At 40.2% G+C, this 26,533-nt stretch overlaps 2 protein-coding genes across 2 annotated transcripts in view; both read left to right on the top strand.

Annotated features, from left to right (window-relative positions):
- Positions 1–15,989, top strand: part of LOC148101563 (uncharacterized) — a 35,740-nt gene extending 19,751 nt beyond the window's left edge. Inside the window, exons 4-6 of the mRNA XM_087845526.1 lie at positions 4,175–4,771; positions 4,919–5,537; positions 15,931–15,989. Of these exons, the coding sequence (XP_087701652.1) occupies positions 4,175–4,771; positions 4,919–5,537; positions 15,931–15,989 (1,275 nt within the window). The remainder of the gene's footprint in view (positions 1–4,174; positions 4,772–4,918; positions 5,538–15,930) is intronic.
- A 7,871-nt stretch (positions 15,990–23,860) lies between these two features.
- LOC148101562 (uncharacterized) lies at positions 23,861–26,322 on the top strand. Its single transcript, XM_087845525.1, has 3 exons — positions 23,861–23,878; positions 24,910–25,506; positions 25,654–26,322. Exons 1-3 carry the CDS (start codon positions 23,861–23,863, stop codon positions 26,320–26,322), a joined length of 1,284 nt encoding a protein of 427 aa, XP_087701651.1.
- The last annotated feature ends 211 nt before the right edge of the window (positions 26,323–26,533 follow it).

Raw genomic sequence — 26,533 nt, 5'->3', positions numbered from 1 at the left:
ATTGTCCCTGCAGCTGTTTTCCTGCATGCACCAAACCTCTACAGCCTGATTTCTATTTGAAGTGATAACAGGAAATTGATGAGAGCGATCTGCTGCAGTATCAGAGTCACAATAAACTTTATTGTCCAGCTGCTGTGGATGAACACATGAGAGGAAGTGAACTCCTACAAAGTGTCATTTTAATGAGTCTGGCTGCTGTAAAGTGATGCACAGGAAGATGTTAACAAAAACTAATGAAACAGAGATGAAAGTAAACAGTGTTCATATTTGAAAGCACAGAGAATAAAAATATATTGTGGTGGTTAATGTGCTGCTCTTGGTGATTTGGGAGAATCATGTTTTTAATCATGTTGTGGATTGAATGTTGGGTTTTATTTCATTTTGTCTACAGAAGTTTTTCCCACTTGTGATCGTTCAGATTGATTTGTTGGGTTGACTTGAATCATGTGAAAGTTTAAAGCTGCACCTCCCCCAAAAAGAATAAAGTATAATCGTGAAGAATGTAATAATTTCTTCCTGTGTCAAACACAGCTGCAGTCAAAGCAGGAAGGAAAGCACTGAAACCACAGATTTTGCATATTAATGCTCAAATAACTGACCTCCCAGCCCTTTGTTCCTTCAGTGGTGCTCTTTTCAGCCATTATGCAAATATCAACGACCACCACCACCCTCTCCAATCCAGACTCAACGACCTCCATCACACCTCTCACCCCCCCTTTCCTCCTCCCTGAAACTCAGAATACACACTAAGGATGTGAGCCAAATATTTCAGAAACAGAAGCCCAGGAAAGCCCCCGGACCAGACGGTGTCTCAGCCTCCTGCCTCAAAACCTGTGCTGAACAGCTGGCTCCCATCTTTACTTGCATCTTCAACAGATCCCTGTTCCCAAGAAACCCACCATCACAGGACTGAATGACTACAGACCTGTCGCCTTGACGTCTGTTTTCCAGACTGAAGCAGAGTTGTTAGCTGAAAACTGGTTTTAGAGGTTCATTCAGGACACCTTCTCAGGCTCTTACAGCCTTACCTCCTCACTTTGCAGCACAACACCTCTCACAAGATTTCTACAAGCAATCAGAGTGAAATTTGTACTTTGTGTTGTCAGATGAACATATGAGACACTTTGACTCTTCAGTGCAGTGTGGAGCCTAACAAAGATCTGTTTTGTGTCCCAGCTGATCAGCAGGAGGAGAAGAGTCTGACGGAGAAGCAGAGGAACATTTTCAGCCATCTGGACTCAGCTGAGTCACTACAGAGGAAACAATGAGCTCAACACAGAAGGTGAGGAAAACATCACAGTTTCACCAAATAATCAGTCACGTCTAAAACTCTCATACTCCCAACTTGTTATATGACTGTGTTATATATTATTATATATTTTTAAATTGTGTTTACAAACATTAAGAAGTCACAAGCAATTATTAATTAAATTTTCAATTCAATTCAGTGTTATTTATACAGCACCAAATCACAACAATAGTTGCCCCAAGGTCCTTATTTTCTTTTCTTTTCTCATTTTCTTTTCTAAATGTACTTGTATATTGTTCACATGTTGAAATAAATTACCAATCAATCAATATTGTAATGTGGATCCTACAATAATACATACAGACGAAAAACCCAACAATCATATGACCCCCTATGAGCAAGCACATTGGTGACAGTGGGAAGGAAAAACTCCCTTTTAACTGGATGAAACGTCCAGCAGAATAACAGAGGGGCGGGGCCATCTGCAGAGAGCGTTTAGGATAAAAGACATGCTGTGGAAGTACATTATTATTATTATTATTGTTATTATTCTGATTACTATTAATAATATTATTATTATTGGTATTATTGTTGTTCGAACAGACTTAATATTGGTTTATCACTGCAAAAAACACGTTCAAAGCACCACAACGGTAGCCCGATATCTGGCAGTAAACACATTAAGTGTGTATAGTTTCCCTTATTTGAGTTTTTTTGCTCATACAAATTGAAATGCGATTAATATAGATTGAAAATGAATGACATTTAATCGCCTTTAATCAAAAATGAATCCAATGTTTTCTACAGTGAAACGTTTGAACAGTCATGAATTATTTTTGATTCGTTGCACCGCTATAAAAATATTTAATAGGAAACAGCAAACGGAAATATAAAAAAAAGTATAGATCTGGTAAACATTTATTACTTTTCTGAGTGTGTTAGCATGCTAGTCTTAATATTTTTGTACAGCAGGAGGGATGGGGGAGGGAAATCCTTGAAAGAGTAGTTGTCAAACAGCTAACAGATCATCTGCAGAGGAATGGTTTATTTGAAGAGTTTCAGTCAGGTTTCAGAGTTCATCACAGCACAGAAACAGCTTTAGTGAAGGTTACAAATGATCTTCTTATGGCCTCTGACAGTGGACTCATCTCTGTGCTTGTCCTTCTTGACCTTAGTGCAGCATTCGATACTGTTGACCATAATGTCCTATTAGAGCGATTAGAACATGCTGTAGGTATTACAGGTACTGCACTGCAATGGTTTGTATCATATCTGTCTAATAGACTCCAATTTGTGCATGTAAATGGAGAGTCCTCTTCACACACTGAGGTTAATTATGGAGTTCCACAGGGTTCAGTGCTAGGACCAATTCTGTTTACATTATACATGCTTCCCCTAGGCAGCATCATTAGAAGACATAGCATACATTTTCACTGCTATGCAGATGACACCCAGCTCTATCTGTCCATGAAGCCAGATAACACACACCAATTAGTTAAACTGCAGGAATGTCTTAAAGACATTAAGACCTGGATGGCCGCTAACTTTCTGCTTCTTAATTCAGATAAAACTGAGGTCATTGTACTCGGCGCTGAAAAGCTTAGAAATATGGTATCTAACCAGATTCTTACTCTGGATGGCATTACCTTGGCCTCCAGTAACACTGTGAGGAACCTTGGAGTCATTTTTGACCAGGATATGTCCTTCAACGCACATATTAAACAAATATGTAAGACTGCGTTCTTCCATTTGCGCAACATCTCTAAAATTAGAAATATCCTGTCTCAGAGTGACGCTGAAAAGCTAGTTCATGCATTTATTACTTCCAGGCTGGACTACTGCAATTCATTATTATCAGGATGTCCAAAAACTCACTGAAAAGCCTTCAGCTAATCCAAAATGCTGCAGCAAGAGTACTGACAGGGACTAGAAAGAGAGAGCATATTTCTCCTGTTTTGGCTTCCCTTCATTGGCTTCCTGTTAAATCCAGAATTGAATTCAAAATCCTGCTCCTCACATACAAGGTCTTAAATAATCAGGCCCCATCTTATCTTAATGACCTTGTAGTACCATATCACCCTATTAGAGCACTTCGCTCCCGCTCTGCAGGCCTACTTGTTTTTCCTAGAGTATTTAAAAGTAGAATGGGAGGCAGAGCCTTCAGTTTTCAGGCCCCTCTTCTGTGGAACCAGCTTCCAGTTTGGATTCGGGAGACAGACACTATCTCTACTTTTAAGATTAGGCTTAAAAGTTTCCTTTTTGCTAAAGCATATAGTTAGGGCTGGACCAGGTGACCCTGAATCCTCCCTTAGTTATGCTGCAATAGATGTAGGCTGCCGGGGGATTCCCATGATGCACTGAGTTTTTCCTTTCCAGTCACCTTTCTCGCTCACTATGTATTAACAGACCTCTCTGCACTGAATCATATCTGTTATTAACCTCTGTCTCTCTTCCACAGCATGTCTTTTATCCTGTCTTCCTTCTCTCACCCAAACCGGTCGCAGCAGATGGCCGCCCCTCCCTGAGCCTGGTTCTGCCGGAGGGTTTTTCCTGTTAAAAGGGAGTTTTTCGTTCCCACTGTTGCCAAAGTGCTTGCTCATAGGGGGTCATATGATTGTTGGGCTTTTCTCTGTATCTATGAAGCGCCTTGAGGCGACTTTTGTTGTGATTTGGCGCTATATAAATAAATTGAATTGAATGGCCATGATTTTAGAGTGTTTGAACAGTCATGACTTGTTTTTAGCACCAGGTTGGATGTAATGTGTTTCTACTACCAGCAGGTGGGGATCAGAGACCTTTAAGGTATTTGGTGCCACACTCCACCTTCAGGTTTAAAACTAGTGTTAATGGAGGGAGTTTGAAGGTTGAGTTTGTCCCACGACTGCATTTCACTCACTGCCTCTGTTTGTATCTCTGTCACTGCAGGACCAACATGGAGCAAGAAGTCAGTGCTCTCAGGAGGCCGACAAACCTCACAGAAGAAAGGGAGAGAAAACATACACCTGTGATGATTGTGGGAAGGATTTTGCTGAGAAGTCTACACTAAAACGTCATCAGGTCATCCACACTGGAGAGAAACCGTTCAGCTGTGACTTGTGTGGAAAGACTTTTTCCTTGAAGGATTCCCTAAAAAAACACCAACTCATCCACAGTGGAGTTAAAGCGTACAGCTGTGATCAGTGTGGCAGAGCTTTTACTCAAAGTAGCCACTTACAGAGGCATCTAGTTACCCACTCTGGAATGAAGGCACACAGCTGTGAGATTTGTGGAAAAACCTTCAGCCAGATAGGGAACCGAAATACACACCTACGCATTCACACTGGACATGATGTGTACTGCTGTGATCAGTGTGGCAGACAGTGTACAACCAACATGCAGTTACAACGCCACATGTTTACCCACACTGAGGAACGACCTTATGAATGTGACCTTTGTGAGAAGACTTTTAAATCTCCACGTCACCTGAAACAACACCAACCGATCCATACCAGAAAGAGACTCTACAAGTGCAGCTACTGTGAGGTATGTAATTATATTTTTATCTTTATCTGTGTTAACTGAAACAGTAAAATGTAATTGGACGTCTGCAGAGATGCTCTTTCTTTCAGGCGACGTTCAGGATAAAAATGTTGAAGGACTGACTTACACTGTCTTTGTGTCTTTGTTTAGAAGCAGAGTGACACAGATGGATCCAGTTCTCAACCCTGTCATCACTGTGGTGGTGGGAAAGACTTTTGTTGTGACCTCTGTGGAAAAACTTTCAGTTGGCAAGCCTCCCTAAAAAGACATCAACGTAGACACAGTAGAGACAAACTGAAATACTGCAAAGAATGTGGGAGAAGCTTCACCACACCAACTGAGTTAAAACGCCATGAACTGATTCACAGTGGGGTTAAAAAGCACCTCTGTGATCAGTGTGGGTCATCCTTCACATCTAAAGGTGGGCTTAAATCACACAAACGAGTCCACACAGGAGAGAAACCATACAAGTGCAGACACTGTGACAAAAGCTTCTCACATTCAGGTAATCGTATTTTTCATGAATGTGCACACATGGAAGGAAACTACAGCTGTGACCAGTGTGACAAGAGCTTCAGGAATCTCAGTTCATACTCCAAACACAAACGATCCCACGTTACTAATAAACTGTTTCACTGTTACCAATGTGCCCAAACATTCACTTCATTATCTGCTCTGTGCAAACATCAGCGTGATCACTCAGGGCTGAAATCACTCCCATCACTGGATCACAGTGAATCTGAAGAGACAGAAAGATCCTCTGGTTTCAGTGTCAGACTTAAAACCCTTGAGATCAGGCTCCACAGAGTTCAGATCTAATCTCCTGTAAACATCTGATTAAAATGTTCCACTGGATGGATGGATGTATAATCTCTTTTTCTGAAGGTTGCTCTCTTCCTGTTTCTGCCAGTGCTGACTGCACAGATGTAATATAGATCCATGTCACTGTTTGGAAGTATCAGAGAACTGCTGATGCTGTAAAGCTGCTGCTCAGTCTGATGGGCTGTTGTGTTGTTGTTGGTGATGCTGGTTGAAGGGCTGGTGGACCAGGTGAGCTCAGGTTGATCCCGTCTGAGCTTCAGGTGATCCTTTGTCCTACTTGTTGGAGATTAACTTTACGGACTGGAGCTGGAAAAAATCTAAGAATAAAAAAAACAAAAAATATATATTTCTAAAGAAGTCAGAAAGAAATTTTCCTTTTCTGTTCATTTCATGTTAACATGATTTAATTTATCAAAAATCATGTAAACATGGTGAATGGACTGCTGAGGACTGGGGCAAAGTCATATTCTCAGATGAAGCCTCTTTCCGATTGTTTGGGGCATCTGGAAAAAGGCTTGTGCAGAGAAGAAAAGGTGAGCGCTACCATTAGTCCTGTGTCATGCCAACAGTAAAGCAACCTGAGACCATTCATGTGTGGGGTTGCTTCTCATCCAAGGGAGTGGGCTCACAATTTTGCCCCAAAACACAGCCATGAATAAAGAATGGTACCAAAACACCCTCGAACAGAGAGCTAAAGATTAAAAATGCCCAAGGCGAAGCACTCAAAAGTCTGGCTGTCCTTCATAGCATCTGATGAAGCACCTGGTGATGCATAGCGTTTTTGTAAAAGCTAGAAAATGCACCGTATTTTATAGCTTGCTGCAAGACCTCACACCGAGCTCATCTACTGCGGATGTGGTGCCTGTTATCGGACATGGAGTTAGCAACATCCCCCAAGAACCCGAAGAGTGGAGTCCTGGCCTCTAGCCCTGCCAGTGTAGCACCGGTTCCAACCAAAGGAGTTATGTTGTATCAACAGAAAAGGCTAACTTGGTTATCATTTTGCAGAAAAAAAAGAGGCTGCTAAAAATAAAAAAACACAAGAGGTTTTTGTACAAAGTTTGTGTTTTCCATTCTTTAACCTCCAGTTTTTGGGTCTGCTCTAACGAACACGCCGGTGGTGCTCCCCGCCGTGAAATACGGTTAAAACTGTAAAACTGTATGATTGTAAGCAGTGTTGGTCAAGTTACTTGACAAAAGTAATCAGTAACTAATTACTGATTACTTCCCCCCAAAAAGTAATCCTGTTACTTTACTGATTACTTATTTTCAAAAGTAATTAATTACTTAGTTACTTTTTAAAAACACAATTTACAACCTGAATAGGTGATAAAGCAATAGATCTTTTAGCCCAATTCTACTTTTTCTGCATAATCCATCATACAAAATGTAATCAAATGGAAAAGTCTCCTTTTAAAACTTGTTTTATTAGTTTTAATGTTTTAACTTTATGCATCAAGCAAAAATTTATTTATATGCAACATTCTCTGACTTGAAGAAATTTGTTGAACATTTAAACCTATTTTCTGCACATTCCAGCACATAAAATAAAATAGTTTTTGTTTTTACACTCAGTCTTTCAAATAGATGCAAGTAAAACGAAAGCAGAAAATAAATAAAATTAAAGACTCAGCAGTCCTGTTGCTCTATTTTCACCTGTAAAGCAGGAGTGGGGTAGGCGGAGGTTTACCCTGGTGCAGGTGTGCCGCAGCGGTCAGTGAAAGAATCCGCGAGTTTCTCTGTGAATTTCCAATAACGTGGTAGCGCACTCGGTGCTTGCTTGGAAGTTTAGGGGTTTTTTTTCCGCTGTAAAAAGAAGTTTTCTTCCCACGCACAACGGACACAAATGTTTTTGTCACTTTTTATGGAATCAAACTCAAAGTAAGGTCAGTACTTCCACACTTTAAACGCTGCATGCTCATACTCTCGCAGCACTCGATATATGATCCATTGTTGATCTGCACACAGCTGTTGTCACAAACGTCGCACTTGCTTACGTCACTGTCATGAGACATCCTCACAAAAAATCAAAGTTTTAGTAACGCAGTAACGCAGCGTTCCTACGGGAAAGTAACGGAAATCTAATTACCGTTTTTGCAATAGTAATCCCTTACTTTACTCGTTACTTGAAAAAAGTAATCGGATTACGCGTTACTGCCCATCTCTAATTGTAAGTGGGAGACAGGATGAAAACAGGACATCCCCTACACTGAACGACTGACCACAGCAGGAATATTCCTCCCACATGGCTTCATATGTGTTGTTCAGTTACCTGTTTACAAGTTGGCGACACCCCTTAAGATATATCAGCAAACAGTGGCCGAGTCCACCACATGTCCACAAGTCCACACCTCCACCAAATTAACAAAATGTAAGTGGAACACGTTCAGGGACCTACCACTCCAGTAGATAGCTTGCTGAGATTTTGTTGTCACAACTTCTTTCTGTTTATTATTATATATATAATATTTATATATTTTACAGAAATCATGTAATTCTTGAATCTTATGGAACTGCCATAACGAATTAATTAAATGTGGCAATAATTAATTACATAAATATTTATGACACATGTAATTAATTAATTATTGACACTGTTCTGTTATCACTAAAAGTTGTAAAATGTATCACTAAAATATCATTCTCAGTCAGTTGTTATTCATTATGTGTTTACAGCATCCTCTGTGGTTGCTCCAAGTAATGCACTTTAGAAACGCCTCTATTTTGAAAAAAAACAAAAAACAACTAACCCTAACCATAACCCTATTGAACAGGAAGTCCGCTCAGTCGAGCAAAGCAAGTGAGCAATTGTGATGGTAAATTCGATTCCTTTTACTGAATCGAGTTTTAATGAGTCACTCACTAAAGTGAATCGGGTTCTTTGAGTCATTTGATTCACTAAGTCAGTTGACCATAGAGTGGAAAAAATTTACATTTTCACTCAAACTTAATTTGTTTCTCTTTTTTTATGTCTATCCTACTGCTAAGATGAGTGATTCCATAAGAAAACAACTATTTTATAGAGCAAAAAAGAGCAAAAAAATTTCTAAAAGGAATATTTATTTTGTTTATTTTTATTTTCCTTAAATGTCTCAAATATATATATATATATATATATGTGTGTGTGTGTGTACTTTTTTTTTTCTAAATGTCCACTGAGCTGTGAGCCAGGGGGCGGTAATGCGCCTTAACATTGGTTGCCAGCCAAGAAGAAGAAGAAGCTGTAAGCAAGGAGGGAGGAGGTGAGCGAGTCCTGAGTGATTCGCATTATCTATAAGCTGAGGCTGGTGAAAAGGGTCTAATTGCAAGGCTCAAGAAAGTAATTAATTAAGTCTTGACCAGGGGTCAGCAATCTTTTAATACCCAAAGAGCCATTTGGACCCGGTTTCTACACAAAAGAAAACACTGGGAGCCGCAAATACTTTTTAACATCTAAAATGAAGATAACACTGTATATATTGTTTTTTACTTTTATGCTTTGTGTGAACAAATAAGGTGTGTTGCTTATGAAATCCATGAAGTGCTACAGAGAAAATTACATTTTATTTATGTAATTAACACATTTTGAACTCTTAAAGAAATATAACAAAAGGAAAAACACCCAGCTGAAATAAAATGATCCATGTAGCAAACAAAAACTGTTGTGAGCCGCCACCCTTATATCGCCTTTGGGCTTTTGGAGCCTTGACCTGGCTTTTAAAAGATATTGAAAAAAAAGCACTATGTTGCTAAAAGAAAAAGAAAAATAGATATATTTATTCTCTTTAGCTGATATTTTGAAATATAAAGGAAATAAAGGAGATTATAATGAATCAAGCATTTTTGTTCTTTTAGTTCCAAAGTGGGAGTTTTCTCACTGTAAAGACTCGAGTTCAGTGTTGACTGTGTGCTCTGTGTTCTCGAACTCCTGAATGCGCTGGGTTGTTCAGTTTTCCAGCAAAACAAAATTTGTGTTCAAGCATTATTTGCTAATTTCCATCGAGCTCCTCCTCACCTGCTGTGCATCTGTGTTCAGCAGCCTTTCCTCTGTGTTTCTCAGGTTTTGTATTTCAAATAGTACTAGTATTTTAAAAGGTAATAAAATCTTTCATCAGTTTCATAAACTTTAACCCTGTATTAGTGTTATTGTTTTTGAAACTCACCTGTAATGTTTTCTGTCAGTGGTGTATGTTTAACATCACTGTGGCTTCTGTGAATCTGTTCTGTTTTATTGTTTCTAAACTTTTATGTTGTCTATTTACAGCCTTTGGTTAGAGAAGTGCTTTTAGCTGCTTATCGGAGGAGAATGTACTTCCTGAACAAAAATGACCCCTAGAGGCTGAAGATAGTAATGCATATATCATGTTTTAGATTTTTCGTTTCTGTTTATGCATTACAGTAAAAATGTTTAGGAAGTTGTGGGGATAAAAACAAACACTTCAGTCAACTCACACTTGGACCCTGAAATGTGTGAAGATCTAAATATTTATCAAAGTCAGATTTATAATATGTGATGTATAACTGTGTTTTATAGGGAAAACAAAAACAAGGTTGAGTATGGAGAGAAATAACAGAATAACAGAGATTAATGAAATATTACACAGACATAAAGAATCCCATTTTTAAAATCAGTCACTCCTGTTAAAAGATATTATTGGAATATGTTTACAAATCTCTAAATAACATTTACCCTGCAATAACACAACTTGGAAACTCCCATTGTAAATTAGTGCTATATATAAAAGGAAATACATACATGAATTAATAAAAAATAAAATACAATTTCATAACATTAATATAACCACGAAGGAAACCTAAAATCATCAAAACAACTTCGCCAGTACAATAAAATACCCTGAAATTGATCAGAAACTGAACTGATGACTTCCTACTTAGATATTTGTTTCAGTTCAGTGATGGTGGATTATAACCTCCATTCAAATCATTCAAAAAAGAGGAAACTATAGGACATGTTATATTACACTGTGAGAAGGTAACTGATCCAAAACCTCAGTAACATAAAAATGAAACTGGATCTTATTGATTTACTGCAAAAGGACTCAAGAAGTGAAAGTTATCAGGAATTATACCAGTTTTTAAAAGAGAGTAAATTGTTTGGGAGGATGTGAGGGTCGATGTTCTAGTTCACACTCCACACCAGTTGGCGGCGGTAATGCACCATGTTGTTGTTTGACAACCACCAATAAACGATATAAAGAAGAAGAAGAGGGCGGAGCAAAGTGAGGACGCTCCACGAGAGGAGGCGTTTGCACAGAGAGTTGCTTTTTCATTCAAAGAAAAAAAAAAAAAGTACCAACGTTTGGATCGATATCTGCATCGATCTGCCCACCCTTGTCTCCTGGATCGAAGCTGAGATCAGCGTGAACCACGTGGGTCTCTGCTCCCTGATCTGTTTCCTGTGTTTGGAAAGAGTTCCAGCTTCATCACGGAGTTTCTCTCGGTTTGTGGGCTCATCTAAAGGTAAGCACCGAGCTAACTTTACTGTGAGTTCAGTTCGTGTTGAGTTTAGCTCCTTAATGAGGTCTTCTGCTGCTGTCTGTTTGTAACGGAGTTAAAAATACACCAGAAAAACGTGCACTTACCTGTTCTTAATTCTTATTTTAAGTGTGAATTTTATCATTTTTTTTATTATGTTTTATTTTGAAAACCCAGAAACCGGATCTCACTCTAACGTTTAGAAGCTGCTAAGGCTTCCATCCTCACAGCGCGCGCTTGCACTGTGAGGGTAAGTTCTGTAATGAAAGGCTCTGGCATTTTTATGGTTTCTGATGTGAATGTTGATACATAAGTTGTACATGTCGATGTATATAGGTTCATATTGATATTAGAAAGTTTCTGTGTAACCGAAACAAAGGCTGGTTGCTGTTAAACAGTGTTTCTTCCATATTTATGCTCTTTGGCAGTAAGCTTTTGTCAGCCCCCTAGTGGTTGCTGCGCATAGCAGGAAATGTGTTTGATTTACTGTTTTTCTGTGCTTTTTGTGATGTTGTTTTACATTGTAGGAGCTACAATTGCTAGTACCATCAGAAGACACCTGTTGAGTGTGTTTTATGTCTTCTGGAGGTATGTGAGCCGTTAACAGTCATCTTGTCTGTAAAGCACAAGCAAGTAAAAATGTAGTGCGCTACCGTTAATTTTTCACTAGAGGGCAATGTTTAGCCGGTGATACTGTTTACTGAGACTTCTGTTATCCTGTTATTTTGTTTTATACGATTGTGAAATGTATTTTATTAGTCATAAGATTTCTTTTTTGTATACAAGTTCAGTGTGACAGACTGAAAAATGGGAGAAATTATTATTTTCCATCTTTTCTTCATTAAAAAGTTAATTGTAAGTCTGTCGAGACAGCGCGCGCTTGCACTGTGAGGGAGCTACAATTGCTAGTACCATCAGAAGACACCTGTTGAGTGTGTTTTATGTCTTCTGCAGGAATAAATCGTGAAAAGCCAACCTTTCTGAGCGTCTGTGATTTTTGAAGGGCTGGAAGCGTTACATGTTCACAGTTTATTGTGAACATGTTGAGAGAAGAGTGAGAGAGTGTTTGGAGAAAAACACCAACTAATCATTAGCTCAGCATGCTGGGAGAAGTTGGAGCAGAAAAGTTTTTTCATTGTCCCTGCAGCTGTTTTCCTGCATGCACCAAACCTCTACAGCCTCATTTCTATTTGAAGTGATAACAGGAAATGGATGAGAGCGATCTGCTGCAGTGTCAGGGTCACAATAAACTTTATTGTCCAGCTGCTGTGGATGAACACATGAGAGGAAGTGAACTCCTACAAAGTGTCATTTTAATGAGTCTGGCTGCTGTAAAGTGATGCACAGGAAGATGTTAACAAAAACTAATGAAACAGAGATGAAAGTAAACAGTGTTCATATTTGAAAGCACAGAGAATAAAAATATATTGTGGTGGTTAATGTGCAGCTCTTGGTGATTTGGGAGAATCATGTTTTTAATCATGTTGTGGATTGAATGTTGGGTTTTATTTCATTTTGTCTACAGAAGTTTTTCCCATCTGTGATCGTTCAGACTGATTTGTTGGGTTGACTTGAATCATGTGAAGGTTTAAAGCTGCACTTCCCCCAAAAAGAATAAAGTATAATCGTGAAGAATGTAATAATGTCTTCTTGTGTCAAACACAGCTGCAGTCAAAGCAGGAAGGAAAGCACTGAAACCACTGATTTTGCATATTAATGCTCAAATAACTGACCTCCCAGCCCTTTGTTCCTTCAGTGGTGCTCTTTTCAGCCATTATGCAAATATCAAAGACCACCACCACCCTCTCCAATCCAGACTTATCGACCTCCATCACACCTCTCACCCCCCCCCCCCCCTCCCCTCCTCCCTGAAACTCAGAATACACACTGAGGATGTGAGCCAACTATTTCAGAAACAGAAGCTCAGAAAAGCCCCCGGACCAGACGGTGTCTCACCCTCCTGCCTCAAAACCTGTGCTGAACAGCTGGCTCCCATCTTTACTCGCATCTTCAACAGATCCCTGGAGCATCATCCCTGTTGATGGAGTCTTTAAACTTGTAGTTGCTGTTTTCCAGACTGAAGCAGAGTCGTTAGCTGAAAACTGGTTTTAGAGGTTCATTCAGGACACCTTCTCAGGCTCTTACAGCCTTACCTGTATCATAACAAAGTGTAAAAACCCCAATCCACCTTTAACATGGTCCTTCTCCCAAACCTTCAAATAGGACTTTCTGGCCCTGTCATAGTAAAGGGCTGCTTAGAATATTAGAGCCAATGTCACAAAGTTCCTCCTGAAGTATAAGTGAGTGAGAGAGTTTCCTCACTTTGCAGCACAACACGTCTCACAAGATTTCTACAAGCAATCAGAGTGAAATTTGTACTTTGTGTTGTCAGATGAACATATGAGACACTTTGACTCTTCAGTGCAGTGTGGAGCCTAACAAAGATCTGTTTTGTGTCCCAGCTGATCAGCAGGAGGAGAAGAGTCTGACGGAGCAGCAGAGGAACATTTTCAGCCATCTGGACTCAGCTGAGTCACTACAGAGGAAACAATGAGCTCAACACAGAAGGTGAGGAAAATATCACAGTTTCACCAAATAATCAGTCACGTCTAAAACTCTCGTACTCCCAACCTGTTATATGACTGTGTTGTATTTTATTATATACTATGTATTTTTCAATTATATTTACAAACATTAAGAAGTCACAAGCAATTATTATTCTTTATTATTATTAGTAGTATTAATTACATTTTCAATTGAATTCAGTGTCACAACAACAGCTGCCTTATGAGCACCTGTAGTTGTTTAGTGCTGTGCAAGTGGGGGGGGGGGGGACCCACCAGCCCATTTTAACCCCTGACTATGTCACACAGTTTTGCCTCTTTCATCTTCATCTTAGCTTTCATGTGTTACTGTTTAGGCTCAGATCGGTTTGATTTTTGATGCCTGCAGTGATGAAATATCTCCCCGCAAATGCCTTAAACCAAAAGTAAAAAGCCTGTTTTGTAAATGTAAGTTGTAGAAAATACAGATATGTATGTGATATGTAGGGATGTAGGGACTAAAAGTAAAAAATTCCTCAGGTTACAATCAGACTCTGACGTTCTCCTTCACTCAACCAAGCTAGTAACTGTTACATTGGATTTAATAATTTAGAAAATTATAAAAAAAATATCTAATAGGAAACAGCAACGGGAAATATAAAAAAGTATAGACCTGGTAAACATTTATTACTTTTCTGAGTGTGTTAGCATGCTAGTCTTAATATTAGTGTACAGCAGGAGGGATGGGCATGATTTTAGAGTGTTTGAACAGTCATGAATTATTTTTAACACCAGGTTGGATGTAATGTGTTTCTACTACCAGCAGGTGGGGATAAGAGACCTTTAAGGTGTTTGGTGCCACACTCCACCTTCAGGTTTAAAACTAGTGTTAATGGAGGGAGTTTGAAGGTTCTGTTTGTTCCACGACTGCATTTCACTCACTGCCTCTGTTTGTATCTCTGTCACTGCAGGACCAACATGGAGCGAGAAGTCAGCGCTCTCAGGAGGCCGACAAACCTCACAGAAGAAAGAGAGAGAAAAAATACAGCTGTGACGAGTGTGGGAAGGAGTTTACTTTGAAGGATTCACTAAAACGTCATCAGGTCATCCACACTGGAGAGAAACTGTTCAGCTGTGACTTGTGTGGAAAGACTTTTTCCTTGAAGGATTCCCTAAAACAACACCAACTCATCCACAGTGGAGTTAAAGCGTACAGCTGTGATCAGTGTGGCAGAGCTTTTAGTCAACGTAGCCACTTAAAGAGTCATCTGGTTACCCACTCTGGAATTAAGGCATACAGCTGTGACATCTGTGGAAAAGCTTTCAGCTAAATAGGGAGCCGAAATAACCCACCTACGCATTCACACCAGACATGTTTTGTACTGCTGTGATCAGTGTGGCAAAGAGTTTATAACAGACACACAGTTACAACAACACATGTTTAACCATACTGAGGAACGACCTTATAAATGTGACCTGTGTGAGAAGACTTTTAAATCTCCACGTTACCTGAGACTACACCAACAGATCCACACCAGAAAGAGACTCTACAAGTGCAGCTACTGTGAGGTATGTATTTATATTTTTATCTGTGTTAACTGAAACAGTAAAATGTAATTGGACGTCTGCAGAGATGCTCTTTATTTCAGGCGACGTTCAGGATAAAAATGTTGAAGGACTGACTTACACTGTCTTTGTGTCTTTGTTTAGAAGCAGAGCGACACAGATGGATCCAGTTCTCAACCCTGTCATCACTGTGGTGATGGGAAAGACTTTTGTTGTGACTTTTGTGGAAAAACTTTCAATTGGAAAGAAACCCTAAAAACACATCAACGTAGACACAGTAGAGACAAACTGAAATACTGCAAAGAATGTGGGAGAAGCTTCACCACACCAAATGAGTTAAAACGACATGAACTGATTCACAGTGGGGTTAAAAAGCACCTCTGTGAACAGTGTGGGTCATCCTTCACCACTGCAAGTCAGCTTAAAACACACAAACAAGGCCACACAGGAGGGAAACCATACAAGTGCAGACACTGTGACAAAAGCTTCTCACAATCAAATGGTCGTAACTATCATGAACGTACACACATGGAAGGAAACTACAGCTGTGACCAGTGTGACAAGAGCTTCAGGAATCTCAGTTCATACTCCAAACACAAACGATCCCACGTTACTAATAAACTGTTTCACTGTTACCAATGTGCCCAAACATTCACCTCATTATCTGCTCTGTGCAAACATCAGCGTGATCACTCAGGGCTGAAATCACTCCCATCACAGTGAATCTGAAGAGGCAGAAAGATCCTCTGGTTTCAGTGTCAGACTTAAAACCCTTGAGATCAGGCTCCACAGAGTTCAGATCGAATCTCCTGTAAAGATCTGATGAAAATGTTCCACTGGATGGATGTATAATCTCTTTTTCTGAAGGTTGCTCTCTTCCTGTTTCTGCGAGTGCTGACTGCACAGATGTAATATAGATCCATGTCACTGTTTGGAAGTATCAGAGAACTGCTGATGCTGTAAAGCTGCTGCTCAGTCTGATGGGCTGTTGTGTTGTTGGTGGTGATGCTGGATGAAGGGCTGGTGGACCAGGTGATCTCAGGTTGAGGGTAGATCCCGTCTGAGCTGCAGGTGATCCTTTGTCCTACTTGTTGGAGATTAACTTTACAGACTTGTAAACATTTCATGTAATCTTTATGTATTTGAAGTGTTATAAAAATGACTCTGGATCAGTCCTGGTGTCACAGACAGGCCTCGGGGCTTCAAACCTCAGAAAGTCCCTTTGGCTCTCAGCTGAATTCCTCTGACACACTTTAACAAGTATAAGTCAAAGGTCAGAGGTCATATGATTTGGGAATGACAATGCTGAATAATCACATCACTGATTAAGTATTGTAGTAACAACTCAGACTATTATAATTATTTAGTTAATAATACGGGTTCAAGATGTTGTTTGTGGTTCAATTTCTTGCGTAGGTTGTAAATGTGGCAGCTTTAGTCTTTCCTCTCTTTTTAAAGAGTTTTGTTACCGTCCACATTCAGGATGATGAACATTTCACTGATGGTGCTGATGTGGCACTGGTATCTCCCCTCATCCTGAATGTTCACCTCTGTCGGTGATGACGCACAAACAGACACAATTGAAAGGTACAAATGTGTTGTGCATGAAACAAATTCAAACGTGCTGCAGATGTGTGTCACAAGTTGATCTGGCTGTAGGTTGCTTGGCCAGAGGTGGCGCAGGTTGACTCGAGTCCATGTTAGTACACACAAAGTAAACTGCACGCTGTAGTTGTGAAGCAAAAACGCTGAAACCGGAGAAATAAAACTTACGAGGGGAACGATAACGACGACAAGAGTCTCCCGATCATTTACTCTTGCTGTCCTGTGAACAACATCGGCGTGGTGTTAATTGTTTGCTGTTTTCGCAATCGCGTCACGCATGAGGATATCACCAGGTAAACTCGCCACATTTTTAAACATTTTGTTGTTCAACAGCATCAAGACTGACGGAGTGTGTTTGAGATAACCTCACAAGTGTCACAGATGACACATTTGGCGTTTTTTTGCTGGTTTGTCGGTAGCAGCTCCTGAAACGCAAGTCTGCCACATATCTGTTCGACCAAATCCAGTTAATCTAAACGCCAGTAGATCTGGAACACCGGCAGCTCTGCTGCGGGACGCAGCGGTAACAGCTGATACCTACACTAAACAAAGGATCCTTGTGCCGGGTTCCCAAACACAGCCAAGAAAAGTTGAAAAAAAAAAAAACAGAGAAAGACAACCAAGACTAGCACAAAACGGTAGTCCATGACTGCAGAATCTAACAGCTGAAACTTTAGATACAAAAAAAATTGGCAAAAGTAAAGAGGAGATAAGAAAGAAGCTGAGAATGAGCGGAGCTGCTTTAACAGGATGCCACGCACGGGGGCGCCGGTGTTCAAAGTAGTTACATGTGCCAGCTAGTAACTGTGCTGCAGCATTTGGACTAGCTGCAGTCGGCTAGCTGATGACAGATTAACACCAGAGTAAAGACTATTACATAAGTCGAGGTGAGATGAAATGAAGGCATGGATAGCTATCTCAAAGTCTGTAAAACAGAGAAATGGCTTCACTTTGCAAGTAGCTGAAGATGAAAGAAACTGGTCTTGATGACGGCATTAATATGTTTATCAAATGTTAGATTACTATCAAAACTCACTCCTGGCTTCCTCGCAAGGGCTTTTTCAAAATGAATTCCTAAGGGCCCAAAGTCATAGTGGTCACAGGGACCAAACACTCTGTTTTCTGTTCATTTAAGCTGAGAAGGTTTAAAGCCATCCACGCCTTAACATCCTCCAAACAATCCAGCAATCCCTTCAAAGGACTCACAGATTTATGTTTCAGTGGCAGGTAAATCTGTGAGTTGTCTGCATAACAATGGTGTGAGATGCCAGGTATTTTTTTTTAAAAATTGAGCGCATAGAGAGTGTTGGAGCCAAGTCCAGGCCAATATTTTACTCAGTTACATCATGCCATATTTAAGTATTTGTCATAATCTTTAAGTTTCTATTATAATCTTGAACATTTTATGTTGTAATGTAATAGTCTGTGCTCCATAAATTAATCCTGCTTTGTTAGTCTGTCGTTGTTGTAAAGTGTTGATAGATGTCGTAAAGGGGGTGTGTATTTGGCCCACATGCGGAGGGGTGTGGGTAAAAGGTTAGGTAAGCAAGCAGGACGTGGAGCAACAGTTTTCTGACCGTCGCTGTTTTAATGTTATTTTTTGTTGTAACATAAAGGGAATGTAAACGGAGCTCCCACCGGAGGCCTTTGTTTTGTTCCCTAATCTAGCAGAAGAACTTTGGTTAGACAGGTAAGATTGAAACCATTCCAATGCTGACAGTTGAAATAGTTTTATTAACTATGGCGAGCCCTCCAGCCTGGCCAGTGGTCTATGGCGACTTCAGATATTCACAGCCTGGAGGGACAACTTCCGAAAGCGAGCTTAACTCACCCAAGTTTAGCCAAGTTTCCGTCACCAGAAGAAAATTAAAACGACGAGTGGTGAAGAAGTCGTTCAAAATAAAAGTTTTATCTTTTTTAGCACCTCGCATTAACCACAGCCAATCTAGCTAACACAGGGTTGCTGGCCAATTCCAATAGGTGCACCAATTCCAGGGATCGCCCGGAGATGAACAACTTGATATCCGGGGCAAATTTGTTCAGGAGAGCGTAAGAATTAGCTGTCGGTGAAACAGCCATGCAATTTTTGAATTTTACCAATACACTGCCCCGTTTCCCTCGCCTTCTTTGACATTTCTTCCTGGTGGGATGGCATTGTGGATCGCACCGGAGGAACAGTGGTACAGTCTCGAACACAGATGGGATATGAAAATCTTCACGTCCTTGGGCCAGTCGGGATTGCTCTACAACAGTGGCTCTGATATTTAGTAGCGATTGGAAATCTGCAGGAATGTCTTAAAGACATAAAGACCTGGATGGCCGCTAACTTTCTGCTTCTTAACTCAGATAAAACTGAGGTCATTGTACTCGGCGCTGAAAAGCTTAGAAATATGGTATCTAACCAGATTCTTACTCTGGATGGCATTACCCTGGCCTCCAGTAACACTGTGAGGAACCTTGGAGTCATTTTTGACCAGGATATGTCCTTCAACACACATATTAAACAAATATGTAAGACTGCGTTCTTCCATTTGCGCAACATCTCTAAAATTAGAAATATCCTGTCTCAGAGTGACGCTGAAAAACTAGTTCATGCATTTATTACTTCCAGGCTGGACTACTGCAATTCATTATTATCAGGATGTCCAAAAAACTCACTGAAAAGCCTTCAGCTAATCCAAAATGCTGCAGCAAGAGTACTGACAGGGACTAGAAAGAGAGAGCATATTTCTCCTGTTTTGGCTTCCCTTCATTGGCTTCCTGTTAAATCCAGAATTGAATTCAAAATCCTGCTCCTCACATACAAGGTCTTAAATAATCAGGCCCCATCTTATCTTAATGACCTTGTAGTACCATATCACCCTATTAGAGCACTTCGCTCCCGCTCTGCAGGCCTACTTGTTGCTCCTAGAGTATTTAAAAGTAGAATGGGAGGGAGAGCCTTCAGTTTTCAGGCCCCTCTTCTGTGGAACCAGCTTCCAGTTTGGATTCGGGAGACAGACACTATCTCTACTTTCAAGATTAGGCTTAAAACTTTCCTTTTTGCTAAAGCATATAGTTAGGGCTGACCAGGTGACCCTGAATCCTCCCTTAGTTATGCTGCAATAGATGTAGGCTGCCGGGGGATTCCCATGATGCATTGAGTTTTTCCTTTCCAGTCACCTTTCTCACTCATTATGTATTAACAGACCTCTCTGCACTGAATCATATCTGTTATTAACCTCTGTCTCTCTTCCACAGCATGTCTTTTATCCTGTCTTCCTTCTCTCACCCCAACCGGTCGCAGCAGATGGCCGCCCCTCCCTGAGCCTGGTTCTGCTAGAGGTTTCTTCCTGTTAAAAGGGAGTTTTTCCTTCCCACTGTCGCCAAAGTGCTTGCTCATAGGGGGTCATATGATTGTTGGGTTTTTCTCTGTATCTATGAAGTGCCTTGAGGCGACTTTTGTTGTGATTTGGCGCTATATAAATAAAATTGAATTGAATTGAAAATAGTCTAGACAAGCGTAGACAAACAAAGAAAAAAAATAACTAAATTGAGTAAGGATGGCGCTATGATAGAGGAACCAAACCAAATTAGTGAGGAAATTAACATATTCTATAGTAATCTGTATAAACCAATAACCGAAAAAGAGAATGCAGACATCTTTTTTGATATGATTAAAGACCAGGTAAAAAAAATTGGAAGAGTATGATAAAATATGGTTAGAAGAAGATTTGAATATATCTGAATCCAAATGAAAAATGGAAAATCGCCTGGAATTGACGGTCTAACGATTGAATTTTATAAAACCTTTAGGCAAGACATTAAAGATTTGTTATTTAATGGCTTTTTGGATTGTTTAAAAAATGAAGAACTATCCCCAACAATGAAAACAGGATTAATAACCTTATTGGCCAAACCAAACAAAAATTTACAAGTGCTAGACAATTGGAGACCCATAACACTTTTATGTAACGATTACAAATTATTAGCCTTAGTATATGCAAATAGGATTAAGAGCGTCTTAAACAAATTAATTGATGAGTGCCAATCAGCGTTTATTAAAGGAAGGCAGATTCATAATAACATAAGATTAATATTAGATATGATTGACTACCGATCCTTTATTAATTCAGAAAGTTTAATATTATTTATTGACTTTTTTTAAAGCATTTGATTCAATAGGCAATAATTTTTTATTTAGATCTTTAGAACTTTTTGGATTTGGAAACAAATTTTGCAAAGTGATCAAACTGTTCTACAAGCAGATTTATAGTTATGTTTCGCTCAATCCAGGCATAACACCTAGGATAGATGTATTCTGCACCGGCGTGCTCGCCTGTCCTGCCTGCAGCCAGCTGTGCCATAGGGAACCGAGCCGCAGGCCCAGAGGCCGGAGGCCCGAGGGCCCCCCGCACCCCGGAGGCCTGACCGAGAAACAGGTGCCAGGCCCCGCCAAGTAGCCACCGGGAGTGAGCTGGTACATTCCTGAGCGCCCAGCCCCGGACACCAAGAACCACCAATGCACCAACCCCTGAGGGCATCAGTCACCGGCAGGGAGTGTGGTGAGGGGAGATAGGCCGCCACACTTTGGAGGGCCTTGGAGTTCCCAGAGAGGTGGAGTCTAAGACCCGACCTGACATATAGACACAGACAAACAGGCACACACAGACACAAACATGCATTCCCACCCTCATGCACACATATACAAACTCTCAGCACTCACCCAACGAATTACAGACTTAATAATACTGACTTAGTAATGTGTCACGTAAAGATTCATCAGCCAGATTAAGTGTTTACTGACAACTGACAGTGATAGCGGACATCATCATCACTATGCCAACAATCCTCTTCACACAGACAAGCATAAACACACTCGACTATCACTAAATCAAATTAAGCATGCATTTGTAATGACGCTGCTTCAGATTACAATACGGTTCATTCGTTTGGTCAGCAGGTGGGGATTTATTAGTAGACTGGGGAGTAAACTGCCATTAAATCGAACAGAAGAAGAAGAAAATCTGCACATGTGCAGTACGGATCGGGGAGTCCTGATCCGTTACTATCTTTTTGTTTTTTGTTTTTGTCTACATTATATTGAAATGCTTCATTAATGGAAAAAATTAAGAGATACTTATCATTCTTAACATCTTTACAGATACTCTGAACCGTAAATATCGTAAAACGCTTCGACCGGAAGTAGACACCTTTCGCGCATGCGGGGTACCGATCGGGTTTACGGTACGGATCGGGTAGTGACAACGCAGACGGAGCTACCGTTTATTCCTAAGCGAGTAAAATAGTGAATTTGGATGATAAAACAAACTAAACCGACGTTTGGATCGATATCTGCATCGATCTGCCCACCCTTGTCTCCTGGATCGTAGCTGAGATCAGCGTGAACCACGTGGGTCTCTGCTCCCTGATCTGTTTCCTGTTTGGAAAGAGTTCCAGCTTCATCACGGAGTTTCTCTCGGTTTGTGGGCTCATCTAAAGGTAAGCACCGAGCTAACTTTACTGTGAGTTCAGTTCATGTTGAGTTTAGCTCCTGAATGAGGTCTTCTGCTGCTCTCCTCGGTGTCTGTTCACAGTTTATTGTGAACACGTTGAGAGAAGAGTGAGAGTGTTTGGAGAAAAACACCAACTAATCATTAGCTCAGCATGCTGGGAGAAGTTGGAGCAGAAAAGTCTTTTCATTGTCCCTGCAGCTGTTTTCCTGCATGCACCAAACCTCTACAGCCTCATTTCTATTTGAAGTGATAACAGGAAATGGATGAGAGCGATCTGCTGCAGTATCAGGGTCACAATAAACTTTATTGTCCAGCTGCTGTGGATGAACACATGAGAGGAAGTGAACTTCTACAAAGTGTCATTATAATGAGTCTGGCTGCTGTAAAGTGATGCACAGGAAGATGTTAACAAAAACTAATGAAACAGAGATGAAAGTAAACAGTGTTCATATTTGAAAGCACAGAGAATAAAAATATATTGTGGTGGTTAATGTGCAGCTCTTGGTGATTTGGAAGAATCGTGTTTTTAATCATGTTGTGGATTGAATGTTGGGTTTGATTTCACTTTGTCTACATAAGTTTTTCCCACCTGTGATCGTTCAGATTGATTTGTTGGGTTGACTTGAATCATGTGAAGGTTTAAAGCTGCACTTCCCCCAAAAAGAATAAAGTATAATCGTGAAGAATGTAAAAATGTCTTCCTGTGTCAAACACAGCTGCACTCAAAGCAGGAAGGAAAGCTCTGAAACCACTGATCAATGACCACGAGTACTGTGGGAAATATAAATGTTGTAATTTTAAATAAGTGCCATATTAATCAAGAGGTTATAGAAGGTTTAAACTGGAAGACATTTAAAGTAGTGTTTTGCTTGTAACTGCATACGTGCCTGTGCAGATTAGAACAGGATGTACTCAGGATGGGTCATATGCGATCATGGGGCCTCACAACGAGAAACAGGAAAGAGATGGAGGTGAGAGAGTGTCGAAACCGTTAGTGAGGAACAAACATCAATAATATAAAAGGAGTTGCAGACAACTGCCGCGCATGTTATGTTATCTGCTTACGCGTGAAGGGGCGTGAACCCTGACATATAAAACTGTATATCGAAGTGCTTCCTCTTTGAGATCTACTGGACTACGCTGAGGGTGGTGTCGTGTAGATCTCCCACAGATGTGCTTACAGCCTTACCTGTATCATAACAAAGTGTATAAACCCCAATCCACCTTTAACATGGTCCTTCTCCCAAACCTTCAAATAGGACTTTCTGGCCCTGTCATAGTAAAGGGCTGCTTAGAATATTAGAGCCAATGTCACAAAGTTCCTCCTGAAGTATAAGTGAGTGAGAGAGTTTCCTCACTTTGCAGCACAACACGTCTCACAAGATTTCTACAAGCAATTAGAGTGAAATTTGTAGTTTGTGTTGTCAGATGAACATATGAGACACTTTGACTCTTCAGTGCAGTGTGGAGCCTAACAAAGATCTGTTTTGTGTCCCAGCTGATCAGCAGGAGGAGAAGAGTCTGACGGAGCAGCAGAGGAACATTTTCAGCCATCTGGACTCAGCTGAGTCACTACAGAGGAAACAATGAGCTCAACACAGAAGGTGAGGAAAACATCACAGTTTCACCAAATAATCAGTCACGTCTAAAACTCTCATCCTCCCAACCTGTTATATGACTCTGTTGCATTTTATTATGTATTTTTAAATTGTGTTTACAAACATTAAGAAGTCACAAGCAATTATTGTTCTTTAATATTATTATTAGTTGTAGTAGTGATATTAATTAAATTTTGAATTCAATTCAGTGTTATTTATACAGCACCAAATCACAGCAATAGTTGCCCCAAGGTGCTTTTTTTCTTTTCTTTTCTTATTTTCTTTTCTAAATGTACTTGTATATTGTTCACATATTGAAATAAATTACCAATCAATCAATATTGTAATGTGGATCCTACAATAATACATACAGATGAAAAATCCAACAATCATATGACCCCCTATGAGCAAGCACGTTGGTGACAGTGGGAAGGAAAAACTCCCTTTTAACAGGAAGAAACCTCCAGCAGAATAACAGAGGGGCGGGGCCATCTGCAGAGAGCAGTTAGGATAAAAGACATGCTGTGACATGCATAATAATAATTATTATTATTATTGTTATTATTCTGATTACTATTAATAATAATATTATTATTGGTATTATTGTTGTTCGAACAGACTTAATATTGGTTTATCACTGCAAAAAACACGTTCAAAGCACCACCACGGTAGCCCAATATCAGGCAGTAAACATATTAAATGTGTATATTTTCGCTTTTTTGAGTTTTTTTGCTCATACAAATTGAAATGCTATTAATATAGATTGAAAATGAATGACATTTAATCGCCGTTAATCAAAAATGAATCCAATGTTTTCTACAGTGAAACATTTGAACAGTCATGAATTATTTTTAACACCAGGTTGGATGTAATGTGTTAGAACTACCAGCAGGTGGGGGTAAGAGACCTTTAAGGTGTTTGGTGCCACACTCCACCTTCAGGTTTAAAACTAGTGTTAATGGAGGGAGTTTGAAGGTTGAGTTTGTTCCACGACTGCATTTCACTCACTGCCTCTGTTTGTATCTCTGTCACTGCAGGACCAACATGGAGCGAGAAGTCAGCGCTCTCAGGAGGCCGACAAACCTCACAGAAGAAAGGGAGAGAAAAAATACACCTGTGACGAGTGTGGGAAGGAGTTTACTCAGAAGGATTCACTAAAACGTCATCAGGTCATCCACACTGGAGAGAGGCCGTTCAGCTGTGACTTGTGTGGAAAGTCATATTCCTGGGAGAGTGGCCTAAAAACACACAAAGTCATCCACAGTGGAGTTAAAGCGTACAGCTGTGATCAGTGTGGCAGAGCTTTTACTCAAAGAAGCAGCTTACAGAAGCATCTAGTTACCCACTCTGGAATTAAGGCATACAACTGTGACATCTGTGGAAAAACTTTCAGCCACATAGACAGCCGAAATACACACCTACGCATTCACACTGGACATGATGTGTACTGCTGTGAACAGTGTGGCAGACAGTTTACAACCAACAGGCAGTTACAACAACACAATTTTACCCACACTGAGGAACGACCTTATAAATGTGACCTGTGTGAGAAGACTTTTAAATCTCCATGTCACCTGAAACAACACCAACAGATCCACACCAGAAAGAGACTCTACAAGTGCAGTTACTGTGAGGTATGTATTTATATTGTTATCCTTATCTGTGTTAACTGAAACAGTAAAATTTAATTGGACATCTGCAGAGATGCTCTTTCTTTCAGGCGACGTTCAGGATAAAAATGTTGAAGGACTGACTTACACTGTCTTTGTGTCTTTGTTTAGAAGCAGAGCGACACAGATGGATCCAGTTCTCAACCCTGTCATCACTGTGGTGGTGGGAAAGACTTTCGTTGTGACCTCTGTGGAAAAACTTTCAATTGGCAAGACGCCCTAAAAAGACATCAACGTAGACACAGTAGAGACAAACTGAAATACTGCAAAGAATGTGGGAGAAGCTTCACCACACCAACTGAGTTAAAACAACATGAACTGATTCACAGTGGGGTTAAAAAGCACCTCTGTGATCAGTGTGGGTCATCCTTCACCACTACAAGTAACCTTAAAACACACAAACGAGTCCACACAGGAGAGAAACCATACAAGTGCAGACACTGTGACAAAAGCTTCTCACAATCAGGTAATCGTAAACTTCATGAACATGCACACATGGAAGGAAACTACAGCTGTGATCAGTGTGACAAGAGCTTCAGGAATCTCAGATCATACTCCAAACACAAACAATCCCACGTTACTAATAAACTGTTTCACTGTTACCAATGTGCCCAAACATTCACCTCATTGTCTGCTCTGTGCAAACATCAGCGTGATCACTCAGGGCTGAAATCACTCCCATCACTGGATCACAGTGAATCTGAAGAGAGAGAAAGATCCTCTGGTTTCAGTGTCAGACTTAAAACTCTTGAGATCAGGCTCCACAGAGTTCAGATGTAATCTCCTGTAAAGATCTGATGAAAATGTTCCACTTGTAGGATGGATGTATAATCTCTTTTTCTGAAGGTTGCTCTCTTCCTGTTTCTACGAGTGCTGACTGCACAGATGTAATATAGATCCATGTCACTGTTTGGAAGTATCAGAGAACTGCTGATGCTGTAAAGCTGCTGCTTGATGGGTTGTTGTGTTGTTATTGGTGATGCTGGATGAA

The sequence above is a fragment of the Neolamprologus brichardi genome, chromosome 9 (genome assembly GCF_056152115.1).
Source record: "Neolamprologus brichardi isolate AB-2024 chromosome 9, ASM5615211v1, whole genome shotgun sequence".
Lineage (NCBI taxonomy): Eukaryota > Metazoa > Chordata > Actinopteri > Cichliformes > Cichlidae > Neolamprologus > Neolamprologus brichardi.
Note: the sequence above shows the minus strand (reverse complement) of the source record. Positions and strands in the feature narration are given on the sequence as shown.

Bases quoted from the DNA above. Each gene is read 5' to 3' on its own strand.
- LOC148101562 (XM_087845525.1), top strand. The intron at 25,507-25,653 runs GTATGTATTTAT...GTCTTTGTTTAG, and splicing joins ACAAGTGCAGTTACTGTGAG to AAGCAGAGCGACACAGATGG.